This window comes from Somniosus microcephalus, chromosome 4 (genome assembly GCF_052327205.1).
Source record: "Somniosus microcephalus isolate GS21.2 chromosome 4, FLI_Smic_1.0, whole genome shotgun sequence".
In the NCBI taxonomy this organism is placed as follows: Eukaryota; Metazoa; Chordata; class Chondrichthyes; order Squaliformes; family Somniosidae; genus Somniosus; species Somniosus microcephalus.
In genome coordinates this window covers 335,462,926-335,476,708 of record NC_140990.1, presented here as the reverse complement: position 1 = coordinate 335,476,708, position 13,783 = coordinate 335,462,926, and the positions used below count along the sequence as shown (strand labels likewise).

The following is a 13,783-nucleotide window of genomic DNA, read 5'->3' as shown; positions in this document are numbered from 1 at the left end:
CTGAAATGGGAAAAACTTGAACACGAACTTCAATATTCAAACGAAAGGGGTTCGGAGCTCTCAAAGGTTATTGGAAGAGCTGAGGTGGCAACACAGACTGAGATGACTGCAACAGAGCAGCCCTTGGATGCCAAAAGTACGCTGACTCACGTCAACGTAGAACAACAGACCGCTGAAACAGCTGCTCCGGTAGAGGGATTGAATAGTCCGATCAATCAATCTCCAAAAGAAGTTGAAGTAGTAAAATCTCAAATGAGGTCATTAGTAAACGACTTGCTGAAAGCCCAGAAAAAGCTGGATGAAGAGGTACGCATGAAGAAGTCTCTTCAGGAAAGATGTCTGGACTTGGAACAAAAGCTGGCTAATGCCCAGCTGGGTATGGAGGAAATAGAAGACCCTCTCGCTGGCCTAGATCAGGACGACACCGAATATTACTATGTCCTGTCCTGCCCAACTTGTAACTTCGACTCCCACCATACAGAAATCATGGAGGAGCACCGAAAGTCTACGGAACATCGGGAGAAGGTGGCTCTACTACGGAAAAGGGAGGGAGAGAAGGAGGAACTGCGCATGCAGCTGACAGTGGAGCCCAGAGAGTCTCCAAGAAGCAGAAAAGGAAAAGTCGAAACAGAAGATGACCCATCTGAACCATTATTACCTCTACCAGATCACACACGTGGTCCCTCCGAACGGAGCCAATTCAGTTCGGAAGTTCAAACTGTTAAATCCATGGAAGGACTATTGAATGAGTCACTCCAGCAACGTGAACCGACTACACCACAGAGATTGAATCTGTGAACTGTTTTCCGCAGAGACTGAATCTGTGATCTGTTTTGACATGAAGTTATCTATGTATATATGTTATTACGTTATGTTAAATGGGGAGATGACTGTAAAGCTAGGAAGGGAGGAATGTTGTGTATGTAATATGTGTGCTACTTTGAACCTATGGACAGGACTGCACTACTTGTTGGGCGTAGTGATACGCAGTACCACTCCTGGCCATAGGGGTATAAATAGTACTGTGGGTACTGATCTCCCCTCAGTTCCCGCCTGTGGGCATGAAGTAAAGACCTATGTATAGTCCCTACCTCCAACCAGTAAAGACCTGTTTGAGTTATACGTTTAAGTCTTTGTGTTAATTGTTCAATACAATACACATACTTAACAGCATCCCTACTAGGAGGGGAGTAACATTGGAGGCTGAGTTACCTCAGTTCAGTTTGTGTAGCAACTGACAGCACGATCAAGGGCAGCATTAGCAGATGCCTGGGAGTAGATCACCTGACCAAACAACGTGTGACTAATGAAAGGTGGACAGAGAGTTTATAAAATGGGAGCAAATTGTTAATTACAAAAAAGAACCCTCAGCATGCACTCTCTCAAAGAGCCGGCACAGGCACGATGGGCCGAATGGCCTCCTTCTGAGTTGTACGATTCTCTGATTCGCTGTATTTTACCCTTATTATAAATAAGAGTTCATGTTGGTAATTATTTAAAGCAGCCTTGCATAAATTGTACTATTTTTGTAACGCATCTGAATTGGAGAAATTACAACTGTATCAAACCTGGTGCGCAAGCCTATATCTGAAAACTGTGGTTAAGCCTTCTAAGTACAGGCCAATAACTTATAACCCAGCGCTGTACAATCTTACACCAATGTGATTGATACGACGTGCTCAGAAAATAGGGATGGGTTTTATATTCGGCTAGGATCATTACGGAGGATTTTATGAGTGGGCGCAAAGCACAGCTTCATGCTTACAAGCTGTATTTCTATAAGTTGTTTAGATAATGTGTCCCATACCGCAGTTCAATTCAAACTGTTCCACGTCTCATTTCTCCCTAAAGTACTGTAACCAATTATGCTTACTGCTGTGCTTCTTCAGACATATCTAAAAGTGCTCCATTTCACAGAAATATTTATACCCGTCTTAAAAATCTTTTTTCTTCAAATAATACTCTTCAGCTGTCACGGGTTGCACTGGTGGATGCAAAGCAACTTCTAAAATGTTGTTCCTTACCCCTCCTGAGAATCTGCTCACCTTACTTCAGTGCCGGGGGATGCACTAGCACTTACATTGTAATGGAACATGCTTAGTACAGTCATAAAGCAGGACAGATTATAGCAAAAACAGGTGCTTAAGTAGCCTTTACTTTGCTCACCTTAGTACCGACTGCCCTTAGGAAGGTACAGCCAGGAAGGAAAGAACATTGAGGCAGCAAACAAAGCAACAGGCGCGGGAATCAGCAGCAGCAGAAGAGGAGAAGACACTGTTAGTAGGTTAGTAAAGAGTCACAGTGGGTTAGTTTCACATTCTTGTTAATGTAAGAGACATGCAGGGCGCGATAAACCCCGGGTCAAAACCGCAACATCTTAAACACAATTCCCAGCTGAAGTCTTGCAGGAGTAACTTAAAATTGACAAAACTCTTGCCTCCCTTCCTTTAAACATTTGCGGGGCAAATTTTCCTGCTTACTCCCTGGTTGGAAAACACAGGAAGTAGGGTGATGGCCAGGTCTCTACTCCTTTACGAGGGCCCGGTATTTATGGGGCTTCCCCTGAGGAAGGGGCAGAGTGCCTGTGTCTATAATAGCTGCAGGCTAAGGGCAGTGATTTAAATGAAGTGTGAGGGGAAGTTCCTGGTTCCCCTCTCACCTCATTTTGCTTTTCATCCATCGCTGGGGCGTCCATTTTGAGACTTGTCCAGAAGTTGACAGCCTTGGGCCCTATGTCCAGCTCATCTCCAATTAAAGGATCACCAAAGGACAGGCAGCAACTTCCCTGGATCTAAAGACAAGGCCCTTTTCTTTTTTTTTTACAGGGACATAAGGTCAGGAATTGGTGCTGGAGTCTTTCCGGCTCCTGTGTTTGGATATTATCGACGGCAGCACAGTAACTAGTTACTGGACTAGTAGCCCAGAGGCCTGCACTGATGATTCGGAATTCAAATCCCATCACGGCAGCTGGGGAATTTCAATTCAATTAAATAACTCTGGGATAAAAAGCTAGTATCAGTAATGGTGACCATGAAACTATCGGATTGCCGTAAAAGCCCATCTGGTTCAATGATGTCCTTTAGGGAAGGAAATCTGCCGTTTTTGTCCAGTCTGGCCTATATGCGACTCCAGACCCACAGCAATGACTCATAACTGCCCTCTGAAATAAGAACATAAGAAATAGGAGCAGGAGTAGGCCATTCGGCCCCTCGAGCCTGCTCTGCCATTCAATAAGACCATGGCTGATTTAAATGGCCTAGCAAGCCACTCAGTTGTATTCAAGAAGGCAGCTCACCACCACCTTCTCAAGGGCAGTTAGGGATGGGCAATAACTGCTGCCTTGCCAGCGACGTCCACATCCCATGAATGAATATAAAAAAAAAAGAAAGCCCTGACCACTCCCTTAGTAGTAGGCCCTGTCAGACATGAGCCTGTAAATGACATGAACCTATAAATCCATGCGGGTTCAGGTCTGGTCAGATGCAGGGCCCACAGGAAAATTCGACCGTTAATATTTCTACAAGTATTTACATCAATCTACTTTCAATACCGCCCCCCCCCCGCCCCCAACGACGTTAAATATTTAGATACAGTTTTATAACACAGACAGAATTTTTTGTAACCCTATTTGGCATTTGATGCAGTGCAGAAGTTACAGGTTGAAAGAGCCAAGGTTACAAGTATCAATGCATCAATCACAGGTTGAATATTAGCACTAGTTTATATGACTACAAATCTTGTTAACGGAGAAGGATTGACTTTTTCAGATATCCATTACTGCAATCGAGTATCTTTACTGATCATATTTTCTTTTAGGATTAATATTAATTAATATGCACAGGCACGGCGTGCCGAATGGTCTCCTTCTGTGTTGTATAACTATAATATTTTCTTTGGGCAAATCTAATTATATTAGGGCTTGGCAGTCAATCGTTGTGGCACCCCTGCTATTTGTCGCTAGTTTGTGCTTTACTACTCTTCCCAACAGCTGCTGGACTTACCATGGAATTTTCAGTTTTGATGGTTTTCACTTGCAGGCAGTCTTCCAGGCCCCCACTGGTGCTGTTTGCCTCGGCCCTTTCCTCAGCTGCTCGGTTACCATGCCCGATGGCCACATCATGGTCACCGGGCTCCTTGGGTGGTGGGGGCCTCGGATGGATGTCGTTGCGTTGCTTTTTCGTCACGTGGGCATCTGGCCCATGCACAGTCTTCACGTGTTTCCTAAGGGAGCTGGGGTCTGTGTACCTCTTGGTACAACCAGGAATTTTACAAACATATGGTTTCTGTAAGGAGAATAAACAGCGTCAGAATAGGTTAAACAAATGAAGATGGTCACCAATAAATCCAACAAGGAATTCAGGAGAAACTTCTTTACTCAGAGAGTGGTGAGAATGTGGAATTCGCTTCCACATGGAATGGTTGAGGTGAATAGTATAGATGCCTTTAAGGGGAAGCTCGATAAGTACATGAGGGAGAAAGGAATAGAAAGATATGATGTTGATGGGACAAGTTGAAGTAAAGTGGGAGGAGGCTCATGTGGATCATATAACACTGGCACATACCTGTTGGGCCGAGTGGCTTGTTTTTGTACTGTAAAATTCTATGTAATTCTACATAATCACCCAGAGTCATTGGAACATAAGAAGCTTCAGGAAAAACAAGCTGTTACCTGGCTCAACAACCCTTTCCATTTTTCATACCGATCCCATTTACCTGATTTCTCGCCATTACCCTCAGCTCTTTGGAATATATCGAACTGCCTTTTGAACTACTTTTTATTATCGATTCCAATTTTCTTTCCTGACAGCTTACTCCACGAGTCTATCACCCTTCTGGGCAATGACACAAAATTCGCTAGCCTTGAGCAAGGTTAACGATGAGAAGAATTTTGTTTTCCCCACTGAGAATAATGGACACATGGAACAGCCTATCAGAAAAGGTGTTTTAATCTCGGGCAGCTGATGCCTTTGAAAAACAACTGAATGAATAGCTATTGAAAACAGGAACTGAGAGTTATAGAAAAAGGAAGACTTACATTTATATAGCGCCTTTCACGACCACTGGACATCTCAAAACGCTTTACAGCCAATGAAGTACTTTTGGAGTGTAGTCACTGTTGTAATGTGGGAAACGCGGCAGCCAGTTTGCGCACAGCAAGCTCCCACAAACAGCAATGTGATAATGACCAGATAATCGGTTTTTGTTATATTGATTGAGGGATAAATATTGTGCCGGGACACTGGGGATAACTCCCACGCTCTTCTTCGAAATAGTGCCATGGGATCTTTTAAGTCCACTTGAGAGAGCAGACGGGCCTCGGTTTAAAGTCTCATCCGAAAGACGGCACCTCCAACAGTGCAGCACTCCCTCAGCACTGCACTGGAGTGTCAAGACTAGATTTATGGAGTGGGACTTGAATCCACAACCTTCTGACTCAGATGTGAGTGTGCTACCCACTGAGCCATGGCTGACACTAAGAGATATTCATAGGTCTGTTTGACTTGCATGGGAGTTGGGAAGAGAGGATACAGGCCTTCTGTAGCTGAGAGTGCAGAGAGGTTCATGCCTGAGAGTTATGCATCAAGAAGCAGGCTGATGCTCTTTTTTGGCCCAAGCTTGTTTTATTATTATGGGTAAAACAAAATTCTACTTCACTTCCTTTATTACTCCTTGTTTATTCATTTACTGTATATCTCGAATGCCTATGGTTATTTTTCTCTCAGTTTTATAGTTATTACTGCAATGGTGTACTCCCCACACCCCATTCCTGTCCATTTCTTCTGCTTTCTCAACTCCATGCTAGGAGAGAACCAGAGAGACAGTTTAATTGTCTCTCATTCTGGTATCTGTGGCAGTCTGTAGCCGAGCCAGGCAAGTAAGGATAAACCCTCCACCCACCACAACAAATCTTGTCCAGCCAACATTCAGCTAACAGAATTGGAGTCCAGTGCTACAGATACCAGACCACTGTTTCCTATCAAAGCTGAATATTAGTGAGAATTTCCACACAGGAACTGTCCTTCAGAGTATTAACATTGAATACTCTGGTTAGTTATCTTTGTGTAAAAGAAATAAGCAGCTGATAAAACTACCATTGAGTCGGTACAAATAGTTTGTTTCCACTTCTTTTTCCAAATGGGCCAACAGTATAAAGGAAAACCACATCAAAGGACGGCGTGAAGCCCAATCTATTAGTTTGGAGTGAAAAACAAAGTTATTTTATGTGGGATCTAATGGTGTCGTTTCTTGAAGCGCTACTCATCTGTACCACTGCAGCACAGTTGTGGGTTTGAAATCCTATGTTACAGAGTTCCTGATCTCAGTCACGTCGACCACAGGTCAGAAGCCTATCAACAACAACTTGCATTTATATAGCACCTTTAACGCAGTAAAGTGTCCCAAGCCATTCCACAGGAACGTTATCAAACAAAATTTGACACCGAGCCACAGAAGGGGATATTAGGACAGATAACGAAAAGCTTGGTCAAAGAGGTAGGTTTTAAGGAGCATCTTAAAGGAGAGGAAAGAGGTAGAGAGGCGGAGAGCTTTAGGGAGGAATTTCCAGAGCTTAGGGCCTAGACAGCTGAAGGCATGGCCGCCAATGGTGAAGCGATTAAAACTGGCAATGCGCAATTGGCCAGAGGCCAGAATTGGAGGAGCGCAGAGATCTTGAAGGGTTGTAGAGCTGGAGGAGGTTACAGAGATAGGGAGGGGTGAGGCCATGGAGGGATTTGAACACTAGGATGAGAATTTGAAATTCGAGGTCAAGCAGGACCAGGAGCCAGTGTAGGTCAGCGAGCACAGGGGCGATGGGTGAACGGGACTTGGTGCAAGTTAAGATACGGGCGGCAGAGTTTTGGATGAGCTCAATTTATCTAGGGTGGAGGATGGGGGGTCGGCCAGGAGAGCATTGGAACAGTCACAACCCCCAAGGGGTTGGAAAAATTGGAGGGAGAATGGTTCTCAGGCTGCACTTACACCTCAGAAATGTATTGCTTGAGGCATGCATATACATCATCCTCTCATATCACCATTTGAAAAGGGATTGAAGCAGGAACATGAGGATTACAACCTCTCCAGAGGAGCAAATGCATGTTGCAGGATACTATTAAAGTCCATATGAAGATTGCAGAGACTATAGAAGTTGCAATTAGCATGGATTCAGAAGTAATGGAGGTCATTTTCGACTTGGAACCTTTACAGAATCTGCCCAATTTTCATTCCATCGATTATGTCATGCTTCACATGTCTGCTGGAATTCCTTGCGGAGGTAATTGACCTAGTGATTTAGGGCTATCCAGTTGCTATTTACTTGGAGTTTCAGAAAGTATCTGATAACATTCCATATGTGAAGCCTATGATGAAGATGAAATGGAATTTATGGAAAGTACGCTAAATTGATTGCAAACTCACTCAGCAACAGAGGGCAGAAAGTGATATAGCTCTGGCTCAGGGACAATGACTAGCGAAGCTCCAATGGGGCCCGTTTAGATCCCTTGCTGTTCATAGATAATATGCAGGGGGATGCATCTTGTACTTGTAATCAATAGCATTCAAAATATGTGTAGCAATTAAGTAATTGGATGAGGAAATAGTACAACAGTTTTAACATGTAAGATTATGCACACTGGAATAGTAAACAGTAAAAGTGTGCACACAAAGAAGAGGCGCCAATTATGAATGTGGAAATGGAAAATAATTTGGATGTGAGTTTCGACTATCTGCTGAAAATATTCCGTCAATGTGAAACTGTTATCAGCAGGTATTTTAGTGTACTATGGGGCATCTCAAGGGTATCTGACTATAAGTAAGAATACGTTATTCTAACTGCATGTAGATCCTTGATGAGGCCATATTTGGAATATTGTGGGCAATTTTAGACACTCTACCTTCCGAAGGACATTGAATCATTGGCAAGAGTTCAGCGAAGAACAACAAGGATGATTCTGCGACTTAAGGCTCGAAGTTGCAAGGAGAGAGTCACAGAACGGAACTTGCTTGAAACAGAGAAAAGATGGGGAGGCGGGCATAATCCATGTCTTTAAAGTGCCGAGAGGCATAGCTGATAGATATAAGCAGGTTATTTGATGTTAGCTGCGAGTACAGACCTAGAGAGCATAGGTCTAAAATGAAGAAGCTTCAAGCAAGCCATCATATCAGGTGCGATTTATTTTCTTCACACAGTACCAGAAATGTGGAATCGTTTCCCAGCATAGGACGTTAATGCCATCTCAATCAACATTTGAAAAAGACTTGCATCAGTATCCAACTAGAAATGGGATATAAAGATCAGTAATAAGTACAGACAGAGACAACTGAATGCTACGTGGAATACGATAGTTTTGGAAGAGATGGGGGGGTCATAGAAATGTCATGTCAAGGAAGGCATCAGGTCACAGTAAGGTTTGATAGGTATTTTGGGAGTTATGCTTGATTTGCCAGTGGGAGAAACGTTGAGGATCTTTTCCTCAGGAGATTAAATGGAGTGGGTAGAGGCCATGAGAGAACAAATTGTACACTCATTCGAGGACCCAAATATCCTTTTCTCATCCCATACTTTCTTATGCTCTCAGATCACTGATTATGCATATTCTGTGCAGGATCAGCCAATGCAATAGTGTTGTGACTATGGCAAGTGCAACTGACACGAACAGCTCAGTATTGCTGGAATCACAGGAGACTTTAACACAGCAGGATTTCACAGTAAGGCTGAAATATTAAATCTGCTAACAGACATGTTGGAAAAATACCATTTGTAAGTTTCCCTTCGAAATGGAGTTCTTGATAGAATTGAAAGGAAAAAGTACACAAATTCGTCCTTTAGATATTCCCGACCAGGGATGAGATTTATAAATAATCACTTTACCCTGTGGTATTTAACATTGGTCTTTCAAAGACAAAAGGCAACCACTTAGGTGTGAGCATCTTTTAATTACCAAACAACTATCAGAATCTCCCCTGTGTCAGCCGTGGCTCAGTGGGCAGCACTCTCGCCTCTGAGTTAGAAGGTTTGTGGGTTCAAATCCCACTCCAGGAACCTAAGCATGGAAACCTGGGCTGACACTCCAGGCCAGTACCGAGGGAGTGCCGCACTGTCAGAGGCGCCGTCTTTCGGATGAGCCGTTAAACCGAAGCCCCGTCTGCCCTCTCAGGTGGACATAAAAGATCCCATGGCACTATTCCGAAGAAGGGCAGGGGAGTTATCCCTGGTGTCCTGGTCAATATTTATCCCTCAATCAACATCACTAAAAACAGATTATTTGGTCATTAGTACTGTTTGTGAGACCTTGCTATTGCAAATTGGCTGCCGCGTTTCCTACATCATAACGGTGAATACACTTCAAAAATTGGCTGTATGCGCTTTGGGATGTCCTGAGGTTGTGAAAGGTGCTATATAAATGCAAGTTCTTTGTTTCTTTCCCAGTGGTGCTTTGTGATTTACACACCTAATTTCAATTCCTGGACAGGAAGTGTTATCTTGCCTTGATTCAAGTCCAAGCAGCCTTCCTCCTGACCAATGAGTTACCTTTCATCTTGTGCCTGTGACAACATCTGCTAACATGTTATGGCTATACTGCTCGCACAACTTTACAGGCTCTTAAGTACCTTCATTACAGAAATGAACAGCTTACACATGTCCTGTCAGTTTTATAGTGCACGAATTAAGGCCAATCAGTGCTCTGAAACTAGTCTTTTCAAAAACAGCAAACAAAGCATCTGTAGGCCGAGAAAAGGAGAGAGGGAATGCAAGAGAGAAAAAAAGAGAAAAAACACTTTATTGCTTCTGTTGGGTCATAAAGCTCAACCACTCTGTGGGATCTTTTGGAAGTGAATGCTTCTTATCCAAGCATTTAAAAAAAAAACAACTACCCCTTGATGATGGCAATTACAGCCGGTGAGATAGGAATGCTTGGCTTGCAGCTCAGCACATGTGGGTAACAGACTGCAGAACTGAAAGCCATTGGCAGCTGACAGAAGACTAGAATTTAAGCCAAAGGAAAAGTGTGCCATTTTATTTCACTTCCTCTGTAAGTGGCTTGTCTTAAATGCAGCAATGGCTGAAATTTTTCCCTGGTTTTCTCTTTTTCAGATTAGGTCAGTCACTGTGTGTTGAAATAAAAGTTACGGGAAATAGGCAGGTTTTGGTTTGTAAGTAAAATCAATCTTTAGTCCGATATATTTACATATAAGCTGCTTTAAAAAAAGATAGACGGCTTTCTATATCAGCACCAGTCCTGTTTTACTGTTAAACTCATTTGCTTAAACCTCACACTAGAAACTGGTTTCTTTTGTCATTGTCCAACGTTAAGTTTCTGTATCACTGGGTGACAGTTTGGATTGTGACAATTGATATCCAGGCTGAAAATAAACTCATTAACCTTTTTATTTAAGTGGGTAGAGTCAATTATGTTGAAGAGATCAGAGTTTTCTAAGAATTCCATCTATGCATGAATGTGTACCACTGTATTTACAACACAGTTTCCTACATTACCCGGGGTACGGTGGCATCGTGGTTATGTAACTGGACTAGTAGTTCAGATGCCTGGACTAATGATCCAGGAACATGAGCTCAAATTCCACCACGGCAGCTGGGGAATTTAAATTCAGTTAATTAAATAAATCTGGAATTTTAAAAAGTTAGTGTTAGTAATGGTGACCATGAAACTACCGGATTGTCGTAAAAAAACCCCATCTGGTTCACTAATGTCCTTTAGGGAAGGAAATCTGCCGTCCTTACCCGGTCTGGCCGATATGTGACTCCAGACCCACAGCAATGTGGTTGACACTCTGAAATAGCCCAGCGAGTCACCACCACCTTCTCGAGGGCAACTAGGGATGGGCAGTAAGTGCTGGCATTGCACCTCTGTTGCTTCGCACCATCATCCCTTTTGTCATTTAATCTCTGCTTCCTTCCACCCTATTACAGACCTTCCCTTTTGTTCTTTCCTCCCCTCCCACTTGTCCCAGCCTCTGTACTTGCTTATAAACGTCTTCCCGTTCTAATGAAAGGTCATCGACTTGAAACTCTGGGCTGGATTTTACCAGCCCTGAGGAGGCGGGTTTGGAGGTGGGACTGCTGGGAAAGTCAAAAAGAATGGGAGCGGGTCCCGAACCCACTCCCAACCCACCTCCAACCAATCTTCCTGGGAGTCAGGTCCCCGGTTTGCGCAGGGACTGGACTCCTAGCGGCGGGAAGAGGATTATAGCCACTTAACTGCCTGTTAAAAGGTAGTTAACAGGCAGTTAAGAGGCTTTTTCCCATTTTGTGACTTCTGCTGCGGGCTTCCCGACGTCGGGGAACCCCACCAGGGTAAGTGAGGCATGCTGTGGGTCTGCTGTACTGTTGGTGTACAGATGACAGCTGCAGAAGTGGTGTGAAGGATGACACTGGTGAGTATCAGAGGTAAGGAAATGTTGGGAAAGTAATTTTTAATGTGTTTAGATTTTTCTGCAGATGACAAGCTTTGAAGTGTTTGTGTGGCCTCACCTTAATGGGAGAAGTGACAGATCGCTTCTGTACCCTCACCTGCAGCTGCCAACTGTTTTATCCTAAGGAGTCATTGGAGAGCCTGGGTGCAAGGGCTCACCTTTATACAGTGATTGTCAGTGTTTGACAGCACCTCAATGCTGTCAAACACTGTCAAATCATCTGTTAAATATTTAAGATTCATGTGCCTTTAAGAAAACCGGCAGATGCAGAGTCATCAACTGACGTCATCTGATACCGGCTTTCCCTTAATTGGCTGGCAAGCCGGCAGGGTGGGCTTAACAAGGCCAATCAGGGGAAAATAGCGTCTGTGCGTTGGACGTCACTGGGGGTGGGACTAGAACCCGGAAGGCAGCAGTCCCGCCCCCAACTCGTCTCGGTGAGTAAAATCCAGCCCTCTGTTTCCCTCTCCACAGAAGCTGCCTGACCTGCTGAGCGTTTCCAGCATCTTCTATTTTTACACCAAAGAACATGCTGGTACTAAAAATGTTTCTCTCAATATTCCCTGCCTGGAGAAAACTAGAGAGCCATATGAAAAGCAATTGAGGAGTGGGGAAATCACTTACTGCCCTGTTCCTGTCGACAGTGTAGGCACCCCTACCTTCCCCAGGGCCAACACTGGCTGGCTGGAGCACCCACCTGAATCAGGCAGTAGGTCCTATTTAATATGCAAATTGGGGTCCTAAAAGGTACATAGGACCCCGATTGCCATTTTAGGACACTATTGGGCAGAGTGCGCACTGTGCACATTCTGCACAGTTACAGTTGGCAGTCCAACTGAAGAGGAGCCCAGATGGTATGTTTTAATTTATTTTTGTAAGGCCGGGAAGAGCAGGCGTGCTCCCCCAGGCTCCAAAAAAACAATCCTGGGCTGTTGCGGCTTGATATTGCAAAGATCTTCAAAGGGCACTATCCAGCAACTGTCTGGCAGACTTTTTTTTTTATTTGCAAGTACACATGCAATGTCATATATCAATATGCAACCAATTTGATAGTGACAAAAATGACTCAAAGCTGTTCTGGTTCTGACTGCAAAGTACTGTAGATAATCAGAAATCATTTGCAAAAAGAAAATTGCAACAAGGTTTTCAAAAATGTTGTTGGACTCTGCACTCCATTACTGGTTTCTATTCTGTGGCCACAAGCTCAATGCTTTAGCATTTTAATATGAGAATAGATTATCCCTCTACCGTCCAATCTAAGCTGGGTTATCACTGCAGGGTGGCCAGAAGCAAAATAACACTTGATGGGCACAGGACATAACACTGGATGGGCACAGGACATAACACTGGATGGGCACAGGACGTAACACTGGATGGGCACAGGACATAACACTGGATGGGCACAGGACGTAACACTGGATGGGCACAGGACGTAACACTGGATGGGCACAGGACGTAACACTGGATGGGCACAGGACGTAACACTGGATGGGCACAGGACGTAACACTGGATGGGCACAGGACGTAACACTGGATGGGCACAGGACGTAACACTGGATGGGCACAGGACGTAACACTGGATGGGCACAGGACATAACACTGGATGGGCCAATACAAAGTAACTTTAGTTCCAAAGAGAAGAGCACTTTGATTTTGATGCACCCATTTTCCTGCTGTCCCTGGGCAGTAGCGCACGTATCTCTTTAAACCCCACAAGAGTCCCGCTATTTGGTAGGGCACATGCCCACCTGCCTTGCACTTTCTGTCACCCTTAGAAGGGAAACATCAAGTAGAGCCTGGACATTTTCCCACAAGGAGGAAAAATCTGAGCGAGAATCGCCTCTTGGGCACCTACAAGCAGTCTGGAATTTTTGGCTATCTGCATTCTTTCTCAGGCTAGGTTTGGCATGCGGTCTGGGGACACCTAGGAAGGAGAAACGGGTAGAATATAATAAACGCTAAACTCCAGAAGTCTTTCTAGTGGACAGCCACTATAAGTTCCAACCAGTTCCCATCTGAGACTATTTATATGTTTCAACTTACAAAAATAGAATAGTTACACAATAAATTCCAGCAAAATTAGTAATCTTTCATATTCATGTTGATGCAATCTTCCTTCATTCTAGTGCAGATTAATTTAGCAAATAGCAGCAGACCATCACACTGGCAAAAATGTCTTTTAAGCTATAATGAGAGCTCATTCTTCTGAAACACTCTTTACCTTGAGGGAGTCAGAAGAAAAAAAGATTGTACATTGTTAACTATTCGAGGTAATTACTGAGAAGGGTCCTAGGTTTGATCCGTGGTTGGGCTGATCTTGGCTGGAATGACGGTAGGAGTGCTACAATTGGCC

General features: G+C 43.9%; 1 protein-coding gene across 2 annotated transcripts in view; it reads right to left on the bottom strand.

Moving 5' to 3' along the window:
• Positions 1 to 13,783, bottom strand: part of gli2a (GLI family zinc finger 2a) — a 463,484-nt gene that overhangs the window by 10,575 nt on the left and 439,126 nt on the right. For both annotated transcript variants that reach the window (XM_085986883.1, XM_085986884.1), the window contains one exon: positions 4,002 to 4,283. In XM_085986883.1, the coding sequence (XP_085843009.1) occupies positions 4,002 to 4,283 (282 nt within the window). The remainder of the gene's footprint in view (positions 1 to 4,001; positions 4,284 to 13,783) is intronic.